This window comes from Danio rerio, chromosome 3, assembly GCF_049306965.1.
Source record: "Danio rerio strain Tuebingen ecotype United States chromosome 3, GRCz12tu, whole genome shotgun sequence".
Lineage (NCBI taxonomy): Eukaryota > Metazoa > Chordata > Actinopteri > Cypriniformes > Danionidae > Danio > Danio rerio.
In genome coordinates this window covers 14,317,105-14,340,000 of record NC_133178.1, presented here as the reverse complement: position 1 = coordinate 14,340,000, position 22,896 = coordinate 14,317,105, and the positions used below count along the sequence as shown (strand labels likewise).

The 22,896-nt window shown below is 37.1% G+C and overlaps 3 protein-coding genes and 1 long non-coding RNA gene across 12 annotated transcripts in view; 3 read left to right on the top strand and 1 right to left on the bottom strand.

Annotated features, from left to right (window-relative positions):
• Positions 1–4,540, top strand: part of zgc:66443 — a 9,523-nt gene extending 4,983 nt beyond the window's left edge. Inside the window, 1 exon segment of the mRNA NM_213535.1 lies at positions 2,923–4,540. Coding sequence (NP_998700.1) covers positions 2,923–3,716 — 794 coding nt within the window. The 3' untranslated portion in view covers positions 3,717–4,540.
• Positions 1–22,896, top strand: part of LOC137490042 (uncharacterized) — an 846,477-nt gene that overhangs the window by 299,890 nt on the left and 523,691 nt on the right. The window lies entirely within an intron of this gene.
• The window catches only part of doc2a (double C2-like domains, alpha), a 208,534-nt gene that overhangs the window by 16,876 nt on the left and 168,762 nt on the right, over positions 1–22,896 (bottom strand). The window contains exon 13 of one of the 2 annotated variants that reach the window (XR_012400881.1): positions 20,518–20,983. The exons of the other annotated variant lie outside the window; for it this stretch is intronic. The gene's annotated coding sequence lies outside the window, so the exon portion shown is untranslated. Of the gene's footprint in view, positions 1–20,517; positions 20,984–22,896 lie in introns of those variants that run through there. 2 annotated transcript variants of the gene reach the window in all.
• The window catches only part of zgc:66474, a 31,695-nt gene continuing 15,731 nt past the window's right edge, over positions 6,933–22,896 (top strand). For 6 of the 8 annotated variants that reach the window (XM_073936700.1, XM_073936696.1, XM_073936695.1 and 3 more), the window contains exons 1-3: positions 6,933–7,216; positions 12,590–13,077; positions 14,775–15,149. In XM_073936700.1, the coding sequence (XP_073792801.1) occupies positions 7,027–7,216; positions 12,590–13,077; positions 14,775–15,149 (1,053 nt within the window). In that variant the 5' untranslated portion in view covers positions 6,933–7,026. 8 annotated transcript variants of the gene reach the window in all.

The following is a 22,896-nucleotide window of genomic DNA, read 5'->3' as shown; positions in this document are numbered from 1 at the left end:
ACCTTCCAGCCACGTTTTCTTATTTTTCCTGCAAAGTAAACTCAGTTTAAAGTTGCGATCACATTCCTCCGACCTGTATTGCAAACTCCACGCATCAAGACAGGACACCGAAGGACTTACAGCACATCGGAAGAAACTCGCAAAGAGAGAGAGAGAGAGCACCAAACGCTAAAGTCCAGGTATTTTAGTCATGCGAATAAGCTGTGCCCCTTTTATCAAAAAAATAATGTTTTTTTTTTAATCTTGGTGATCCTTAATAGTGTGCGGAACTGAAGTAGGTTTGCCACTCTTTATCTGAACCCTTTATTTCTTCACTTTGCTATTTCTCTCTGTTTGTTAAATGTTCATGTATGTACCTATCTCCATGTGGTTTACCTTTGTTCTATGTTTTATGTTATGTTCGTGTGATTGTTCGTTATGTCTGACTAGTCAATAATTCCCATTATAATCAAGTGAATTGTATTGTTTGCCTCACAGAAAAAGTCACTGAAGGATAGATTCCCCTGCCTAGCTGTTATAGGTTGATCAAAACTTATGAATGATTAATCTACTTCACAAGAAGTAGTAATAATTTCCTTTCTAAATGAATAGATCATTACCGGGTCTGGTTACGTTTATTTGGTCAAATTAACAATCAGTTAATCCAGAATATTAAAGATTAATAATAATTTGTTATTGTTGATCATTAATATTCATAATCTGAGAGTCTGCTCGGTCGAGGATCATATACAATTATATGTTTGTTTAACCAAATTGACCGAAGGTTAAGCCGGAATATTAATAATTAAGAATAAACTGTTATTGTTGATTATTAATATTCATAAACTGAGCTAAATTTTTACATATTCAATACCCTTTAAAAATACGATGCATAATCAAAAGGCAATTTTCAGTTCATTTTATTTCAGTTCAAATAATACCAGCTGGCAATCGTATAGACATACGTCTATGAAAGAATGAGTTATTACATCATATTCGTCAAAAGATGGTTTATGTGCATGAAACACCACCGGTCCGAGCAGGGCACAAGCCGGCGATACCGGCATGGGAGACAAATGCTCTGAGGAGGCAAAGATTGCAGAACAACGTCTGTCGCTGGATCAGAGGAGTGAGGTTAACGCGATCGCAGCTGGCTTCCGTTACATAAGGGCAAATATAGATGACCAAAACATCATTTACTCATTTTACTCACACTTATTTTATTACTTATAATGGCCAAGACATTGATATTAATATTAAATGCTACTTTTGTGCCTTTATTAGCTTTTTTCTAGGGTTAATAATCTTAAATTATTTCATCTCCATCTGTTGGTGAACGAGCAGCTGGCCATCTTCAATCTGCAATCTATTGCTTTTCCTGGAGTTCCCAGATGTAATGTCAAATTCTAACAGTCGAATTTGAGCCACTGAATTTATGGAAGCGAATATTTGAACTGAAATAAAATAAACTGAAAATGACCTTTTGAATATTATACATCGTATTTTTAATGATATTGAATATTTTAGTGAAACCTAGAAATTGAATATGAATTATTGAATTTACAAGTAAGAAAACGTGTTTGAAATATGTTTAGTTGAAATATTCACAGCTTAAATCAACAGCTATGTTAAATTTTAGGACCTAAAAATACAAGCCCTGCAATTCAAGTCATTAAAATTCAAGAACTTGTTAATACGGTGTATTTTTTTCAGTTTGTGCTATTCAACAAGCTTTTTAATTCAATAGTTTTGGCACTGATTTTGTTCCATACTAGGGTTTACACAGTCTTCCGTTTCTTTTTACGCTTTAACAACCAAATGGATGCTAAAGTCTATTTAACTGATTATATCTGAGAATTCAACAAGTTTTTTAAATCAAGACTTTTGGCATTGGTTTTGTTCCATATTTTGTGTATTTGTTTATTTTTTTAATTTATGAATTGGTTTTCTTTATTTTTGAATTTTTGAATTGGTTTTGTGTATTTATGAATTGGCTTTGTGTATTTTTGAATTTATGAATTGGTTTTGTTTATTTTTGAATTTATGAATTAGCTTTGTGTATTGTGAATTTATGAATTGGTTTGTGTATTTGTTTATTTTTAAATTTATAAATTCGTTTTGTTTATTTTTGAATTTATGAATTCGTTTTGTTTATTTTTGAATTTATGAATTGGTTTTGTTTATTTTTGAATTTATGAATTGGTTTTGTGTATTTTTGAGTTTACGAATTGGTTTTGTTTATTTTTTAATTTATGAATTGGTTTTGTGTATTTGTTTATTTTTAAATTCATGAATTGGTTTTGTTTATTTTTGAATTTATGAATTGGTTTTGTTTATTTTTTAATTTATGAATTAGTTTTGTGTATTTGTTTATTTTTTAATTTATGAATTGGTTTTGTTTATTTTTGAATTTATGAATTGGTTTTGTTTATTTTTGAATTTATGAATTTGTTTTGTTTATTTTTGAATTTATGAATTTGTTTTGTTTATTTTTGAATTTTCGAATTGGTTTTGTGTAATTTTGAATTTATGAATTGGTTTTGTTTATTTTTGAATTTTCGAATTGGATTTGTGTGTTTTTTTTAATTGTGTTTTGAATTTACAATTTGGGTTTTTGGAACTATATTTTGTAAATGCATTATTTTTTAGACTGATCTGGCTCCATAGTTTGCTATAGAGTGAATGAAATGCAAAACCAAACCCTGCCTCCTGCTTAATATTTCATTTCCGTCGGAAGAACATCAACAAACTGAAATAAGTTTCAGCAACTTCCAGTTCATACAGACTTTAACGTTTGAAAATAAAGTTTGATCTTGATCATCTTTACTGTTATGAATTGACTTTAAACCTCGTTGATGAATATTGCTTTAATGACCATCAATAATGCTACTAAAAATTATAATCACTCAATGTCATTTTCATACTGTTTTTTTCTACATACAGGACAAGTTCAACCGAATGTTGTCCAACCCACAGAACAACCAAAACGTGTATTCAGGGCTCCAGCTGAATCAGCAAACCAAGTACATCAGCAAAAGGAGGCCGAGGTGCAGAGTCAGGATTCAGCAAGTGATCTGAAACCACGCATACTAGACGTCACTTCAATCTGTAAGACCGAGGCAGAAGACAGAGAGGTAAAAGATGCAGCACCTGGAGCTGAACAGCGGCTTTTACCTCAGACGGACAGCTCGAGTACAAATGAGAACACTGGAGTGGCGCTGAGGATTAAGACGGAGCCCGAAGACACCATCATCACGATAACATCTTCAGTTACTACAGCCCCTGCTCACGCCGGTACACATCAGGACTCCGAACCAGCCCAGCAGCTGAGACCGGCCAATGAGACGCTAAGAAGACCACAGCGAAAAGAGTGCCTTCGCACGCGGTACGGCAGAGCTAGGAGAGCAACCGCAAGAGATCACGATCTTGACGAAGGGCCGTACAAGTGTAACAAATGTGGCAGGCATCTAAAGGACTTGGCCAAGCTGCAGCTGCATAAGAAACTGCACGAGAGGTCCTTCATCTGTCACTGGTGCGGCAGGAACTTCTCCAAGTTTGATTACCTTCGGATGCACATGCGCACGCACACCGGAGAACGGCCGTACCGCTGCAACTGGTGCTCAAAGACCTTCAGCCAGAGCGGGAACATGAGGAGACATGAGCGCACATGCCAGAGATCCAACGAAGAACCCACAGCGCACATGCTAGATGATGAGCAGCAGCTGTCTGCAGAGTGACACACACACACACACACACTGAGATAAAAGCTGTTAGGGTGATTGAGAGCTGAGATTCCTCGTACGTTGGATACGTTGGATAAAAGTTGGATGTTTTATTGTTTTATCAAGAATTTTAGAAGCTTCCAGATTATACATCAGTGTTTCTCTACCATTTTCCTGTAGGACCACCGGCACTGCATGTTTTAGATTTCTTCTTTGTATGTCACACCTGTTACAGGTCTTTCAGTCTCTGCTAATAAGCTGATAATCTGAATCAGATGTGTTTGGTTAAGGAGATGTGGCAAATGTGCAGTGCTGGTAGTCCCACAGAAACATGGTTGAGGAACACTGTTATAGATGATACTTATGGCCGAAATGCTGTTTCTGTGCCCTTTTCCAGTCAGTTTCAGAAGTAAGAATGGACGTTTCCATTTTTTTCCTTTTGAGGAAGACCACATGCGAGTCTTTACTTCCAGACTGACGTTTTACTATTGTAAATACTCCAAAGAGAGCAGTATCTAGCCAATGAAATATTTTTAGGCAGTAATTGACTATTAAAAAATGTATATTAACTCATAGAAATCATGACTTTAATATGTGTATTAATTTCCTTTATTTTTCCAGGGGTAGACATCCTGTTTTTTTTTAAAAACTGCTGATGTTCAGTAATCACAGGACATGATGAATCCGAAAATGAACTGCAAAATGATGTACTTTGAGAAGCTCGTGACTGTCAGATTTGTGTAAATGAGGACTTTTGTCATATGTAACAACAAACAGTTGAATAAACTAGATGAACCTGAATTTGACCTTCATAAAGATGTAATATGTGCACCTTGAAATCATTTAATTCCCACTTGTATGATTTTTGTAATTTAAAATGTATTGTCTAGTGAATCATGAGATCAAGCTCTGAATTACCAGTTAATATCGTACTAAGATACATTCATTTTTTTGTTACTAATATGACAATTATGCTATAAATGTGATTAAAGAGTGAGCAAGTAATAATTTTGGGGTGAGCTATACCTTTAACAGGAGACTGTCAATTTTGGTGAAACTATCCATCAAAGTTCATCCTCCTTGTCCCTGTGTTGACCCATTGAGAGTTTTATATTGCATTATTTTGCATAACAAACGTATGCAAATGGAAAGCTAATGTAAATTTTATTTTAGTATTTAACTATAGATGCCTTTGCAAATATGGAAATCCTTTAAATAATGTAGGAAGGTTTTTGTTTTTAATGGCAGTAGTTTCTATGAGTCTTTTAATGCTGTGCCAGTAGTTTCAGTGACTTCAGCAAAGTTACTGTGTACATTTTAATATTCCCAAGAATTGTGATCAGTAGCTGCAATTTGATCTTCATCGCAAGTGTTTGATTTAAAAATGTAGAAGTTTAAAATAAAGATTCTAATGAGTACAGAGTGCAAAAAAAAATATGGCTAAATAAAATGCTAACTTTCATAATGCTGCTATTCACATTTCTGTCTGCAACTCTATATAAATGTGTGCAATACTCTAAAAATTATTAATTGGATTTACTACTTTTTTTTAAAGGTAAGTGGTTGCAAAAAAATGTAAATGCTCTGAATTTATATTTATTATATATATATTATCCGATAAATAAATAATCGAAATTCAGTGTTGGGAAAGTTAGTTTTGAAAGTAATGCATTACAATATTGAAAAATAGTTAAGTTACTTTTTAGAGTAAGTAAGACATTACATTACTTTTGGGTTACTTTTACATGACTTTTTCTTAACTTTGCTGAGGCTTGATCTCTCTCTGTTTTTTTTTTATGAATAGAGGAGCTCTGCAATTAACAATCCACTGTATAACCTACACCTTTGTTTACTTTTTTTTCCTTTAATGCATGAAAAATAATGAGAATACTTCCATCGCAGAAATGTATCTTGGTTTCTGATTCTCTCACTGAGTGCATGAATTAACACGACAAATTTATTTTAATTCAGTATTTTTTTAAAGAAAAGCTTATTATAAAAACAAAACGTTTACTTAAATAAAACAATTTAAAAAGTAAATGAAGGATTATCACTTAACCTTTTTAAAGGTAATTCATCACTTTCAGGCAGCCTGGTGAAAGGCGTTGTTCTTTTTTATTAAAAAACATTTAAAGTACTTTTTTTTTGCTGGATTAGCATGTCTGGTGGTAATAATAACCACCCTTTTTTGATGTACTAAACACGTTTTCTAAAGTTTTAGAAATAACACTTATTTTTTAAATACAAATGTATTACATTATCATTAGGAAAAAAATAGGAATCTGTTAAAGTTGAAATTAAAAGCTGTGGCCTGTTGTCATTTATTAGGCCAATAATAAACTCTCCAGCGCATTCGGCTTTCTTGTCACAATTTGGCCATTTAAATAAAATAAAAAAATGAATGAAAACAACAATAATAATAATGTAGATCTCCACAATTTTTCTGGCATCCCTTGTAAAAAAAGTTCATTTGAAAATTTATGGATAACCACAATAGCCAAAACAGTATTCAAATAAATTTAATATGGTCTGCTTCATGGTCACTTTTTGTTTCTAAAATAAGGTCCAAAATTTTAAATAAAAGTTAATTGTAAAACGTTTTCTCTTTTTAAAAACAATACAGCGAAAGTCAGATTGTAAAATGAAAATGTTTGTTAGCACTGGTCAAAACCGAGCTGAAGTCCTGCCCAAGCGACAGCCAACAGAGGATTCCACTTGTCTTGATCTTAAAGCCCTTTTCGATGGGCTATTTTCACTATTTATGATGGCATAGCAGTCAAAACAGGACAAATACGCTCATGTATGGGTGGGTCTCCCGAACGCCCCCTGACTACGGGCCTGACTACTTGTAAAGCAGGTCTCTCAGTAGCGAAGTCGTTTTTATAACCATTTTTGCAGGAAGAACAATAGAAAAAGGAAAAAATAGCGTGAGACTGATAACCGCAGGCAGAGGAGAGAACAATGTCAAATTTACTCTCAGCCTCAGATGCATTAGAAACACCTCACAGAAGATTTAATTAGTTGTTTGTAATTTGTCGCAAAGATAGTATAATGCATATAAATCTTCATACGTCTTTTTTAAAAATCAAAATAATAAAAACTTTTAAATATTTAAGATGCTGATGGCCTTTTAATGCGTCATAATCTTGTGGCTTTTATAGGCAGCATTTCCTCTCCTGTCCTGTAGGCGGCGGTCAATCGTTTCCCGTTTGTTATTTTTTTCCGCGAGCTGGAGGTGAAAGGAGAACTGTTCCTGCGACGCGCATTGCTAGCTCCTGCTATTGCTGGAGCTTGTTTTATGCTGCGTTCATAAAACTCAGAAAAAATGACCAAACTCCAGCTCCTGCACCGCGCGCTGAACGAGCGGCTGATGGCGGCGGTGGAGCAGATCATGGAGATGGTCGGCGGCACCGTGCTGGAGTACGAGGAGGAGACCATCAGGGTGCGCAAAGAAAACGAGGTGCTCAGGCGGAGGCTTCGCTGGTTGGAGGGAGCAACCTCAGCCGATTGGCCAGGTATCACGACAGTCCGAGATTAATGGAAGTTTTAATCCCAATTAGTGCTAGCCAGGCTTGCTTATAACGTTGCCACTTTTAAAGGAACGCGTTTGGTTACTGTGTGCTCTTCAGGGCCTTGGACTTTGTTTTGGTTCGATTACTTGTAAAAGAGCGTCTGCTCTTTCACCACAGTCATTGTGAAAAAGAAGTGTAACTTAAGTGTTTAAACGGCAGTGACATGATGAAGATTTGCTATCAGAAGACCTGTCACATAGGCCGACGTTAGCGGCGCTAGCCTGGTGTTTCCGCTTTAAAGTCATCCTGGGGGGCACAAACTGTAGATATGCCCCCTCTAGAGTACACAGCAAGTAATATTTGCAGTAGGTATAGTTAAAGTTGGTTTTATTTTCGAACATTTCTCCTTAACATTATATTTTCATAAAATTGAATTAGGGAAATCATAATTACAGCTAAAGACTATCAAACTACACCAGTGTTCACAGTCAGTTAAATGTTGCTTTGACGTTATGCTTGCATGCGATTTCAGACCGAATATTCAAAATGGCGTGGTAAACAACATGGAAGTAGTGAGTGTTCAAAAATGAACGAATGTGGGTATATGCGGACCCTGAGCATGCGTCACTTGCGCCGCCACATTTGTACAGTGCTCCCAGGACAAATGTCTTTAAGCCGCACTTGTCAAGACTAAAGCCAATCTGAAGATGCTGGGTATGGGTGTAGTAACGAGCAAACAAAGGCAGAACAGTTCATAGTTGAGATTTAGTTTGTTTTTGCACTTGTGCTCAACAGTTAATGTTATTGATATTGACTCACTGCATTCACTATAAGGCATAGTAGCACCAATTTGCGCTAAATACAAGGTTTATGCTAGTTTTATTTAATAAAATAAGCAAGCAATGCAAAAGAAATATGACAACAAGACGCTGCAGTGTCAGAAACTTGTATTATGGCCTGTTTCCACTGACTGGTACAGTACGGGTCACCTTTATCAGGCTTGCTTTTCCACTACCAAGGTTACCCATTTTGGGGGTTTAATGTACGACAGAAAGTTTCATTTGACGTCATTCTCGCCCGAATAAATGTCACAGTAAAGTTGTACAGGTTGTTCACATATCATATGAGAGCACTTCTCACAAAACAGATGCTTTATACACAAATACTTGTGTATAAATGTTCATTACTAACCTTTCTATAAACATCATTATTACTGCAGATCAATGACAGTGCGAAATAGACTACTGTAACATCTGCAATTCTAATAAATAAATAAATAAATGAATGAACATATATGAACACATACAGACCATACCTGTCAACATTGGAATGTGAAAATAAGGGATATGCCCACCAAAATAAGGGATCCCCCACCCCCCTAAAAAATCCACAAATTTCTAAATATGCTCATTTGGAGCTGTTTCATTGTAAATAAACAGTTAAATTGTCAGTAATATGTTTATTATTATTATTTACAAAAGAAAAAAATTAGCTGCAAATAAATTAGCAAACAATTCAGCTTATTAAAATTAATAGCTTTTATAATGAAATAGAATCAGGTTATTAAATGTCGTTAGCCGTGTCTTTACTGTATAACTTACACATTCTGATTAAAGAGCAACAAATAAATGATTTATTTAGATTTTTCGTTTGATTACATTAAATAACAGTGTTGCCACTTTAAAAATGCACACATCTTACGTTATAATGAACGCATTCGATTGCTTTCCTTACATTTTATGCTCATTTAGGACAAAATTAGTTGTGTTTGAAAAAAAAAAAACCCACCAAGATCAACATCTTTAGATGTTATTGTCATTAAATGTGTGTATATCTGTTTAAACACGCACCCAAAACCTAGACTTTTGCTCTGCTTCAAATCGCGAATACAGAATCCGTTTGAGAAAAAAAGCGTCTGTTTATCACTATGGAGCGGCTCTGACAGTCATGCACCGCTATAAGACTGTTTTGAGGATTGCATATGAAGGGGAGACAGCACCTGTAATGAAAAGAAAAGGGAACCCCGCCATTTTTATATTTATTTCTATGGCTGTTTCTCAATATGCGTTCTTCAGCGGTCTTGCGTCCTCGTGTTCTCGTGCAACGTCATCATCAGCTGCCTAAGTTCAGTTCCAATACTCAAGACCGCAAGTACGGAGGATGGGTGAAACTTCCTGGATGTGTTCTTGATATCGAGGACGCACTGATGCAGACTTGAGCAGCGAACTCGCTCTGGAAGTCCCAGAAGTCATTACAACTGGAGGTGGGAAACGCAGAATTGTATTTAGATTCATTATTTAAGTTCAGAGATATCACTTATTTACCTCAGGAGTTTCCCTAAATGAAACGGTGAAAATAAACATTAACATGGATATCTTAGTAAAGGAATAAACACATTAAGGGTGTTTGTTTGCTGAAATTTGTATTAAAATCTGTTTTATTTATATTGTGCAGAGTATATTTAGAATGTTTTTATGCAAAGTATATATTTTAAAGAGGGGGGAAACAATAAATCGTTGTATGAAGGCTGCAATGTTTAAATAATTCACCATATAAAACAAGTGAAGGTCATGTGAGCATCAAGAAGAACGCAGCATCCCATTTCTCAAAGGACGCGTTCTCTGCTCTCGCGGTCTCCTGAGTTCATTCTTCTGAGGACACCTGGCAAGACCAGTCTCCACAAGAACGCAAGTCCATTCTCTGCGTTCTTGGAATTGAGAAACAGCCAGTGTTTTCATGCCTAAACAGAGCCGAAGCACAAAACAGACTCATATTTAAGAGCAAGGGGCGGCCCCTAGTGGTTCAGCGGTATGGGTTGCGTATAGGGGGGCTCGGCTCTTTAATGTTTATTATTATGGTTTGGTACGCATTTTGACAGTGAAAACTGCCTTGAAAGCGCACTGTACTGTACCGTACTACTCAGTGGAAACAGGCCATTATTGTCAGCTAAGTGAACGAGTCGTTCATAACAGAGATTCATTCACAAATGAATCGCTCCTCCATTAGAATGGGAAGTGAAAGCAGGAGAGGAGCTGTGTTTCAGGACACGGATTAGATCGACTTTAACAGGAGGGAGATAATGCATTTCCATGCACACAAACACACACTCTTTGTCAGCGATGCCTGTGGGATCACTTATCAATCGATATAGAAAAGTGATGTAAAATAAATTTTCTTAAGTTAAAAAAATATTTGCATACTGACTGACCACCGGGAAAACTCCCGATCATTGAAATATGTATATATGTGTATATATCTCTGGCTCTGGATGGCCAGTCCTGCACTGCACCTTGGTCCCACATTGATTTCAAAGGAGCGCTACCCTGTACTAAAATGGCAGCTCAATTGACTCATTCCTTTCAATAGGAATAGCGTAGACAACATCGAATGTAAATATCTATTATTTATCTCAATACATTTACAGCCACATGAAATGCTACACGAAGTGAAATTAATAGTTTAACTAAACATGACTATCTTGTCTTGATTAGTGCACTCTGCACTAGTTTCAAACCTGTTTTCAGTTTCTTTCTTCAGCTGAAGATGTTTTGAAGAATGTTGGAGACTGGTAGCGATTAACGTTTTCCTAATAAGGATGATGGCACCCCATTTTCCAACATTCTTCAAAATGTCTTCCTTTGTGTTCAATTGAAGAAACTCATAAAGGTTTGTAAGGGTCAGTACACTTTCAAGGGAGAACTATCTCTTTAAAGACATTTAAGTTGCACTTTCTTTAGGCTGTTAGGAATTCAGTGTGCCATATAATAAAAATCTGAATATACCTGGCCATAGTTGAATAAGAAATGTGCAGTACTAGGAAATGACATACTATGAGCCTCAGACACTATTGTTTCCTCATTCTCATGTAAATCCTGTGAGTGTAACAAGAACAAAATGCACAATTTTATTGCAGCCAGGATCATCATTATGCACGCCGTAGACTGCTTTTGATTGGCCACAACTTTCCTAGTGAGATTACAACAATGATCATTTATCCATCGTTATTTTTAAGATTATCTAAGCTTTTATTAATTAATCTTACTATGTTTCTGAGACCCGTATTTTGAAAATGGGAAAGGCAGAGAGACGGCTCTTTTCATTGTTTTCAATGGGGCGTATGCACACAGACTTTTAATTTCAGTCAGCCAGCGCCAGAGCTTCCGGTTAATTGTCATCCCATACAAAATGGTCACGTTTAAGATCTGTTTTCTTTACTGCCTGGCAGAGATACGATATAAAGTTGGACCAACAAGACCAAACAAGAAGCACTGCATCAAATTCTTCTTTTCCAAATCATGTCATTAAAATATGGAAATTTCTTTTATCCCAGTATTTTCAGTAGAATTTATAATGATGGCGCTAGGGTTTACACAGTCTTCCGTCTCTTTTTATGCTTTAACAACAAAATGGATGCTTAAGTCTATTTAATGTATTATATCTGAATTACATTACAACATCAATGCTGTAAAAGGAACCTTATGAATTTGAAAATAGTCACACAGATTTGCAGATTTTTATCAGCCATGTTAACAACATGTAAGAAGCAAAATGCTGGATATATGGATTATAAGCATGAGCTCAGTTTAGCTGTATCTTTTGCTAGTTTTATGGGTGTATTGTAAAATTAGCTATGTATAATTGCAATGTAGCGAGGTAACAAACACATTTATGCATAGTGTCATATCATTCAGCTCTTACTGTGATTTTCTTTTGAGTGAAAGGACGCAAATAAACATTATATTAAAACGCATCTTTTTTTATATAAAGAGGTTGATATTAATTTCTGCTTGTGTTTTTAAATTATTTAAAGCTTAAAAATACAACTTTAAATACATCTTTCAGTCATGTTTGTTGAGTATAATTATAATTTGGCCTATATTTTATCCACAACTCAGAAAGAAACTTTTGTTTTTTTGCTTAAAGATATCTAATTTACTTCTTAAACTCTACCATTTCAGTTTATAAGAAATCTACTCGATTTGACAAATGAAGTATGATTATTTTAGATTAACTCTAAAAATTGTATATTGTACAGTAAATCATTCTCTTTGTGTTTGTGTGAAAGCAAGATAGAGCAGAAACTGAACTTAATTGTGTCAAAATGGAGCTCATTATCATTCACCCCCATTCAAACATGGTCAAATAAGAGCTTCTGATACTAGGGGTGATTCCTCTTGTTTTAATGAGCTTGTTCAACCTTTTCTGGAGAGCTTACCTAAGCCACATACGTACTATTTTGTTATCAGAGAACAACTTAACATATTGCACCAATGCGCTTTTTGGCAACTTTAAAATGAGACTATTTCAACTGGGTTCTTAGGCTGAAAATACTAATCGTTTTTAAAAGACCTTAATCTCATCTAATTAAATTCTCAGGCCCGTCGGAACCTGTTATGACCTCCATCCCGGAGGACTCCAATCCATCCCAACAAGACGAGAACACTGTCAACTGTGGATTTGAAGAGAATTCAGGCCCTGTTGTGATCAAAACTGAATTGACGGATCACCCGCTGCATGTTAGACCTGAAAGCGCCGATCAGGGTTCTGAGAATGCTGGGACGAGCACTGGTATTGCCTTTGGTCTGACAGGCAGTATGACGTGGGACTCTGCTCAAAATTACATGGCTCCTCTGGACTTTGATCCATCTTCGGGCATCTCTAGGTTCAGGGACTGGAGAGAGAGGAACAGAAGGCAGAGGATGTCCTTTGCTTGTCTAGACTGTGGTAAAGTCTTCGGAAGGGAACAAGGGCTGATATTTCACATGCGGATCCATTCCAAAGATAGGCCGTATATGTACCGTCAGCGCAAGGCCTGCTTCTATGGTGACAAAAGAAAAAAGAGGAAACTGCACAGGCTCTCTCAGGTAAATTTTAGCATTGTAATTAAACTCATGAAGTTAAATGTGACCTTAAAAGATGCATGACTTTGAAAAATGAATGATCCTATTTTTCACCTGATTTCCGAGACAAAGCTTAAGGCTAGTCCTACATAAAATTACATGCATGAGCTGTCTAAACTAACTCTCTGCAAACAGCCGTAACTGTGCTTGCATTCAAATCCTTGAAAATAACACTCAAACTAAAAAATTAGGAAACATTAAAGCAAATTACAAAATTCTTCAAAAGTGAAGTATCTTTTCATTAATGTTGTGTTAACCTACTTGCTTGATTTTTGTAAAATAACAACTATCCTTGAGCGCCGTCCTCATTGAAAACTAGCCTAGAGCACCGTCCACTGTTGAAAAGTAGCCTAGAGCACCATCCACTGTTGAAAAGTAGCCTAGAGCACCGTCCACTGTTGAAAAGTAGCCGAGAGCACCATCCACTGTTGAAAAGTAGCCTAGAGCACCATCCACTGTTGAAAAGTAGCCTAGAGCACCGTCCACTTTTGAAAAGTAGCCTAGAGCACCGTCCACTTTTGAAAAGTAGCCTAGAGTACCGTCCACTGTTGAAAAATAGCTTAGAGCACCATCCACTGTTGAAAAGTAGCCTAGAGAATCATCTGCTGTTAAAAACTAGCCTAGAGTGCTGTCTACTGTTAAAAAAGCTAGCCTTGAGCACCATCCACTGTTGAAAACTTGCCTAGAGAATCATTTTCTGTTAAAAACTAGCCTAGAGTGCAGTCCGCTGTTAAAAATTAGCCATGGGTGCCGTGTGCTGTTATAAACTAGCCGTGAGCGCCGTCCGCTGTTGAAAACTAGGCGAGCGAGAGCACGATCAGCTGTTGAGAACTAGACTAGACCACTGTCTGCTGTTAAAAACTAGCCTAGAGCGCCGTCCACTGTTAAACTAGCCTAGAGCGCCATCCACTGTTAAACTAGCCTAGAGCGTCGTCCACTGTTAAACTAGCCGAGAGCGCCATCCACTTTTAAACTAGCCTAGAGTGTCGTCCGCTGTTAAACTAGCCTAGAGCGCCGTCCGCTGTTGAAAACTAGCCTAGAGTGCAGTCTGCTGTTGGAAACTGGCCAAATCGCGGTTGAAAACTAGTCTAGAGCACAGTGAGCTGTTGAAAACTAGCCTACAGCGCAGCCCGCTATTGAAAACTAGCGTAAAATGCCATCTGTTGTTGAGAACATTAATTGGCCTAGAGCGCCGTCCGTGGTTGAAAATTGGCCTAGAGCGACATCCGCTGTTGAAAACTAGCGTACAGAACTGTTGAGAACTGGCCTAGAGTACAGTCTGCTGTTGAAACCTAGCCTAGAGCACCGTCAGCAATTGAAAACTAGCCTAGAGCACCATCTCCTGTTAAAAAAACAAGCCTAGACCGCAGTCTGCTGTTAAAAACTTGACTAGAGCACCATCTCCTCTTGAAAAACCAAGTTCAGAATCTATTCGAGAATGGAGATGCAGTTTAAGAATCGCAGAATCATTCTCAAACAGTTTTTCACCACAGCTCTACGGAACAGCGCCAATAATTCTTTTTACGTTTTTAATGATTTTAGACTGTGTGTGGCATAATGTTGTGATGCTTCAATTTAGTTTATTTTCAGTTCAATTGCAAAAAAGGATGTGCTCATGTGGAAAGATGAAATAATAAAGCTTGTGGTTTTCTCTCACACAGTTAACAAGAGAAGTAGGGCTATCGAGAGAAGCTGAGGATGATCTGTCGGATGGCTCTGAGCAGACAAACAGGAGTAGCGCATCACCTGATAGGCTAGCACCAGGTCAAGAAGACGAAGGCCTGTCTGAGAGTGACTGCTCCAGCAGTGGTAAAGAAGCCAAAAAATTACCTCTGCGCCGCCGGAGACCGGGAAGAACAAAGCGGACACAGCCCTGCGTTCCATGTTATTGTCCTCATTGCCCTGGAAGGGTATTTTCTGGACCTGGTCAGTTAGGCATGCACATGAAGTCCCACAGAGCTCCTCAGAACCAGGGGAGCCCTACACAATCAAGCACTAACAAGACTGAGGAGGCCACAAGGACAAATATACCCCAGGTACTGCACTTCATGCTCTTTAATGTAATAAATATAGTGTTTAGATATGCATACATGAAGATTTTGTCTTATCCTTACATGTAAGCTCTGTCAAAAATGTCAGCCAATATTAGAGGGGGGATAGAATCAATCTGAATATGATGCAATGTGTATTTACAGCTTTTTGACTTGTGCATGTAAACAGAGATGCGTTTGTGCCTTGATAAAACGTTGCTACGTGATAAAATAAGAGATTCTAAAAAACACTTGGTTTCAGTGGCCAATGATGATATTTAGAAAGTGGAGTGGATGATGTTGGATAGTAGCAAATGTTTTGCTGCAGTCAAAAAGACAAGTGTTTTTCGCAACATTTACTCAAAGATAATAAAATGATAAAGTGTTAGTTTGCTGTCTATTGACAGTGTGGTCAGTCAATTTTTATTGGGTTTTAATGGAACACGCCATTTCTTTTTGAAAACATTTCCAGGTTTTTGGATGATGCCTGTTGGCAAATGCTGTCTGTTACATAAGTCCTTTTATTATTAGTTTTTTAACTAGGAATACACTGAATTTTGTCTGGCAAAAATCATCAGCTCAAAAAGACTCTTCTTTGTTTTGGCTGAAAGAGAATAACCAAAAGCAAGAGTTAAAAAATATGCTTTGCTGTGCTGCGCTGCCCAGCAGTGTTCAGTGCGCTGGTTTCACTCTGCCTCCAGCCATATCCGCTATGCCATCTGAAGTGGCTTTACAGCAGATGTGCAAAGAGCAGCTATGAAACCCATTCATTTCAATGGTTTGCTCTGTGCAAGGAGGGATTATCAATTTGTCGTTGTGCCGACCAAAGCACAGGAGCAGTGGAGCGTAGGCATGGGCTGTCTTTTGGATGAGACGTTAAACGGAGGTCCCGACTCTCTGTGGTTGTTAAAAATCCCAGGATGTCCTTCGAAAAAGAGTAAGGGTTTCACCCCAGCATCCTGGCCAAATTTGCCCACTGGCCTGTCCATCATGGCCTCCTAACCCTCCCCATATCATAATTGGCTTTATTACTCTGTCTCCTCTCCACCAATCAGCTGGTGTGTGGTGTGCAGTCTGGCGCAAAATGGCTGCCGTCACGTCATCCAGGTGGATGCTGCACACTGGTGGTGGATGAGGAGATTACCCCTCTACGTGTAAATCGCTTTGAGTGCCCAGAAAAGCGCTATATAAATGTAAGGAATTATTATTATTATTATTATTATTATTATTATAAGGTTTTGACGGTATGATAACCTTGGATAAAAACATCACGGTATTGCGGTATTGAGATTACTGCTCTAAAATGTGTTTTTTTTTTAATGTGGGTAAAAAAAACTTTTTTTTTCCCCCTTGAAAACTAAATATTTTATTTTTTGAAAGATTTAAAATATTTCTTTCCTTGCTATTCCTTGAAAACCGTTATCTTCCCATGCCTAGTGGAGCACAACATAGACAAGCACGTTCAGCTGTTAAAGTTTAAATAGCAAAGTATTTCGCTCTGTGGATATTTCGCTCTTGTACTCGTATACATAAGCATGAACCGTGAACAAACAGTGTCCGCTCAAAAAATTTGTTAAAGCATTTCTATGTAGTCCTGCTGCTAACAATAGTGTTACTGTTATGACATGATAACATGGCTAGTTTTCACTCTCGATTAAATTTTGCTGTTAGCAAAATGGGGTTTCTTTATTGGCTTTTGATTTCAGTTAACTTAATTGGAGCTGAATGTTAAAAAGTCGTGCTAAAGTACTTTATATAATTTAATAAAATAATTAATAATTATTACAAAGCATTTTTGGTTCAAATTTCAGCCAGGTGTATCTCAAATTTTTGGTTTCGGTTTTGGCTTAGAATTTTTGTTTCGGTGCGTTCCTAGTTTTCAGTCTTATAACCTGTGGAGTTCATCAATATGAAACCAGTCTGAAAGTGGCACCAAAGGTTATGCCCTCACTAAAGTAATCCTAAGATAGTAAGGACATATTTTAGGATCACACTCGTACAGCTACAGCCAGTCTCCGAAGAGAACAAGAAAGCAACCAGAAGCGGATGCAGTTTGTAAACGGTGAGTTTGAGAAGCTGATATGACAAGAGCTGATTTGTGCCTTCAAACACATGCTATTCATTCAGATACACTTCTGCATTTGCTTTACTTGTTAGTTGATGTGGGATAACACCACCAATATCTTGAACAGTTGAGCATAGGTTTAACTGTAAAATTCCATTCATAGTTTTAGAATCTGTTTTTATTTTTCACTTTTTTACCTAAAGCTGGATTGAAGGATAATTTACTACCGCAAATCCAGATCTCTCTCTCAAACCTAGAATCTTGAGTATAAAAAGCTAGATTTTTCATTCAACCATTTTTCTTCACATTAGTCTCTTTGGTCCCACTTTATATTAAGTGTCCTTATTGTCCTTATGTTAACTACTATGTACTTACATAAAAAAAATGCAATGTATTTACTGTGTTCATAATGTATTTGAGAACACTTGTGGTGCTTTGATAGAGGTTGGGTTATGGACGGGCTTGGTGGCTAGGGTAGGTTTAAGGGTGGGTTAAGGTGTAAGGGATGGTCAACAGTGTATTTACAAAATATAATTACAAAAGTTAATTACAGATGTAATTACATACTTGTATTTAATCAACCATAAGTACACAGTAAATACATGTATTTACACAATAAGTACATTGTAACAAACCATTAATTCATGTGTAAGTACATATTAGTTAAGGCCACTTAATATAAAGTGGGACCGTCTCTTTTTATCACGGGTCGCCACAGTGGAATGAATCAACAAATATTTCAGCATAAGTTTTACGAAGTGGATGCCCTTCTAGCCGCAACCCAGTACTAGGAAACACCCATGCACACACGTACTTATACACTACTGCCAATTTAGTTTATTCAATTCACTTATAGCACATCTTGGGACTGGGGGAAACCGGAGCAACTGAAGGAAACCCACAGGGAGCCCATGCAAACTTCACACAGAAACCCCAACTGAGCCAGTCGATACTCGAACCAGCAACCTTCTTGCTGTGAGGCGACAGTGCTAACCACTGAGCCACCGTGCTGCCCCAAGCTAGATTTTTATAATGATGTAACAAGAACTAATCTTAAAATATAATTAGCTGGAAAACTGTCAAGAAATGTTTACTATGGAGTCATCTCTAGGGTGCCAGACTAGTATTTGTAGTGAGCTAAAGCAAATGTTGGATAATTGAATGTATTAGTTACTATTTATTTAATCCAGATAAGCTCGGTTTTAGGCTTGCTATTACCCATAGCCGTAATAACTAACTGAATGCATACCATTTGTTTTAGAATTCTTTGTAGTTTCTTAATGTAAATGGTGACATTTAAAGCTTATGCGTTTCTTTCTTTTCTCATTGTTTCACAGGTGTCATTTCTACCAAACCGCTGTTTTAGCAAAGTTTGGGACTACTTCATAAAAGATGCGTTTGGAGAAGTCTTCTGTCGTGAATGTTCAGCCAGAGTTAGCCAGGGGTCCAGCAAGGCTGCTAACAAGAACACTTCTAATTTGTGGTCTCACCTTAGAATAAAACACCAGCATGCTTACGTGGAAGCAAAAGGTTACCGACCGGTCAATATGCGGATCGACACTTTGGACACCGTTCCAATTAAATTAGAGAAGTTAGAACCTGAAGAATGCATCATACAAAGCGGAAGTCAGATAAATGAGGTCTTGATAACAGAAATACCGTCTAATGAGAACTTGTAAAGAAATGTAGATATGCCAAAGAGAAGTTTGATTTTTCAAAGGTGTATATATGCAGTGTGATTTATAAAGTGGTGGTTTAATAAAATCTCTTTTGAAAAACATTATTATCAGTCTATTGATTCATTACTTTAGGCGTTCTGCCATTTGCTATAGTAATATACAGTGCTGAGAAGTAACAGCTTTATATAATCGCTGTCTTCAAAAATTTTAAATGCTGATTATGTTGATTTGCTTAAGTTTAGTAATATAAATATAAGAATACATTATATACATACACGCACAGTTGGAAACTATTAGCTCTCCTTTAAAAATGTTTATTCTTTTTCAATTTTGTAATAATAATAATAAAACTAATTTAAGGATAATATTTTTAGCCCCCATACTAATGTTTTTTTCAATTGCTTACGCTCTACAGAACAATTCTTTATCCAATAACTTGCCTAATTAACATAATTAAGTCTTTAAATTGTGTTTTTATTTGTGGCTGAATACTAGTATCTTGCAAAGGCAAAAGAAATTGGTGATTAAAATTAGTCATGAGTTGAAAAAGATTCTCTCTGTTAAGCAACACTTAGGAAATATTTTTTAATTTTTATATATATATATATATATATATATACATACTTTTTTTTGTAATGCCAATGACATCTGTAGAATATGTTTGAGTGTCAGTGTTTTACTTTTGCCACTTTAAGGTTCATAATCATCATCACAATGATGATCAGAAATCTTCTCTCACCGTCAAATGGATATCATTTGTTTCAGAATCAAAGCAAAAGTGATGCAGTGAAGGAGAAACGTGCAGGCAGAAAAAGCTTTCCTTGTCCAAAGTGTGACCGAGTGTTCTATAAGTTAACCGCAATGCGTTTCCACTTATGGGGCCATGAGTATGAAACTGCTTCATCCCAAGAAAATCTTGAGATTGCAGCCCAGACTGAGGTATCTTTTCACCCAAAAGCAGAATACAAATTCGTTTTTAGAAATTAGTTACTTAAACTGTTATGTTTAAAAGAGGATTTGTAAAATCTTATCCCTGTTTAACACTTGATTTTTTTTTTTTTATAATGACTTGACATCTGTACAATAGGTTTAATATGCTTATTATCGTGTAGTGTCAGTGTTTTACTTTTGCTACTTTAAGCTTTATAATCATCGTTGTATTGATCAGAAATCTTCTCTCACTGTCAAATGGACTTGCATTTGTTTCAGAATCAAAGCAAAAACGTTGAAGTGAAGAAGAAACGTGCAGGCAGAAAAAGGTTCCCTTGTCCAAAGTGTGACCGAGTGTTCTATAATAAGTCATCAGCGTTGCGTTTTCACTTAAGGAGCCATGATTATGAAACGCCCTCATCCCAAGAAAATCTTGAGATGGCAGTCAAGACTGAGGTATCTTCTCACGCAAAAGCAGAATACAAATTAGTTATTAGAAATTAGTTATTTTAATGGCTATGTTTAAAGTAGACTTTATAAAGCTTTTTTTTTCCATTAAACAACATTCAGGAAAAATTTTTAAATTAATATACACATGCTGGTCATATCATTATAATATCTTTAAAAATATATATTTTTTACTAATTTTATTCAAGAAGTGAAACTTGTTTACTTTCATTCCACACAGACTGATATATTTCAAGTGTTTATTTCGTTTAATTTTGATGACAACTGATGTAAATCCAAAATTCAGTAACTTAAAAAATTTGAATATCAATTAAAACCAATACAAAAAAAAGGATTTTCAGAAATGTTGGCCAACTGAAAAGTATGAACATGAAAATGCATGCACAGCACTTAAGGCTTAGTTGGGGCTTCTTTTGGCTGAATTATTCCAGCAAATCGGCTCTTTTGCATTGTTGGGTCTGGCATATCGCATATTCCTCTTCACAATACCCCATAGATTTTTTATGGAATTAAGGTCAGGTGAGTTTGCGGGCCAATTAAGAACAGGGCTACTATGGTCCTTAAACCAGGTACTTGTCATTTGCACAGTGCCAAAGCTACATGGCACCCCAAACCATCACTGACTGTGAAAATTTTACACTTGTCCTCAAGCAACGTGGATTATCTGCCTTTTCTCTCTTCCTCCAGACTCTGGGACCCTGATTTCCAAAGAAAATGCAAAATTAACTTTTATCAGAGAACAAAACTTTGGACCACTCAGCAGCAGTCCAGTCTTTTGTTCAGGAGTGGCTTGACACAAGCAATGTGACAGCTCAAACCCATGTCTTATGCTGTGTTCACACCAGACGCGGAACGTCCGGATAAATCGCGCGTAAATAGCCGCGTGAACATTTGAGTTCACTCGCGCGTCAAACCCCGCTTCATTCACGTGTCAAATCCGCTTCATTCGCAGGTCAAATTCACTTCAGAACAGACGCGGATTCGCGTCATGGGCAGGGCTTCTGTCTGCCCGGTGACTCTAGCTTCATAACTTAACGGCAGTTTGAACTTCTTGTCTGTGTGCGGCTGGAGGATTTCCCCTGGGACACCCACAACAGGCGATACGTCACAATCACGTCCCCACAAGAGCAAGCTCCTGATTGGTTAACGCGGCGCGAATGTCCGCTGAAGTTCAGATTTTCGAAGTCGAGCGATTCGTGCAAAACACTAAATTTACGCGTTTGCATTGACTTAACATGTAAATCGCTCGTGCTTGCCGCGTGTTCTGCGTCTAGTGTGAACGCAGCATTAGTGGTTTTTGAAGCACTGACTCCAGCTGCAGTCCACTCTTTGTGAATTCCCCCCCACATTCTTGAATGGTTTTTTCACAATTCTCTTCAGGGTGGGGTTACCCCTATTGCTTGAACCCTTTTTTTTCTACCACATTTTTCCTTCCCTTACGTCGCTATTAACATGCTTGGACACAGAGCTCTGTAAACAGCCAGCCTCTTTTGCAATGACCTTTTGTGACTTGTCTTCCCCATGACTGTGTAGCCTACAGAACTAGACTGAAAGACCATTTAAAGGTCTTTGCAATTGTTTTGAGTTAATTAGCTGATTAGAGTGTGGCACCAGGTGTTTTCAGTACTGAACCTTTTCACAATATTCTAGTTTCCTGAGATACTGAATTTTGTGTTTTCATTAGTTGTCATCAAAATCATTAAAATTAAAAGAATCAAACACTTGAAATATATCAGTCTGTGTAGAATGAATGTATACATTATACAGGTTTCACTTCTTGAATAGAATTAGTGAAATTATTTTTTTGAAGATATTCTAATTATATGACCAGCACCTGTATATACACTGCTTAAAAAATAGAACACTAAATCAACACATCCTTGATCTGAATGAAGGAAATATTCTTAATAAATACTGTTCTTAACATAGTTGAATGTGCTGACAACAAAAATCACACAAAAATTATCAATGGAAATCAAATTGATTAACCCATGGTGGTCTGGATATGGAATCAAACTCAAAAATGAAGGAAAAACACTACAGGCTGATCCAACTTTGATGTAATCTCCTTAAAACAAGTCAAAATGAGGCTCAGTAGTGTGTGTGGCCTCCACATGCCTGTATGACCTCCTTACAATGCCTGGGTATGCTCCTGGTGACGGAATCTTCTCCCAGATCTGGACTAAAGCATCCACCAACTCCTGGACAGTCTGCGTTGCAACGTTGGTGGATGGAATGAGACATGATGTGTTCAATTTAATTCAGGTCTGGGTCAGTCCATAGCATTAATGTCTTCATCTTGCAGGAACTGCTGACACACTCTAGCCACAGGAGGTCTAGCATTGTTCTGCATTCGAAGATACCCAAAGCCAACCGCAATGGCATATGGTCTCAAGAAATATGAGGATCTCATCTCGGTATCTAATGGCAATCAGGCTACCTCTGACAAGCACATGGAGGGCTGTGCAATCCTCCAATGAAATGTCACCCCACACCATTACTCACCCTATGGGTAAATTGGTCATGCTGGAGGATGTTGCAGGCAGCAGAACATTGTCCATAGCGTCTCCAGACTCTGTCACATGTGCTCAGTGTGAACCTGCTTTCATCT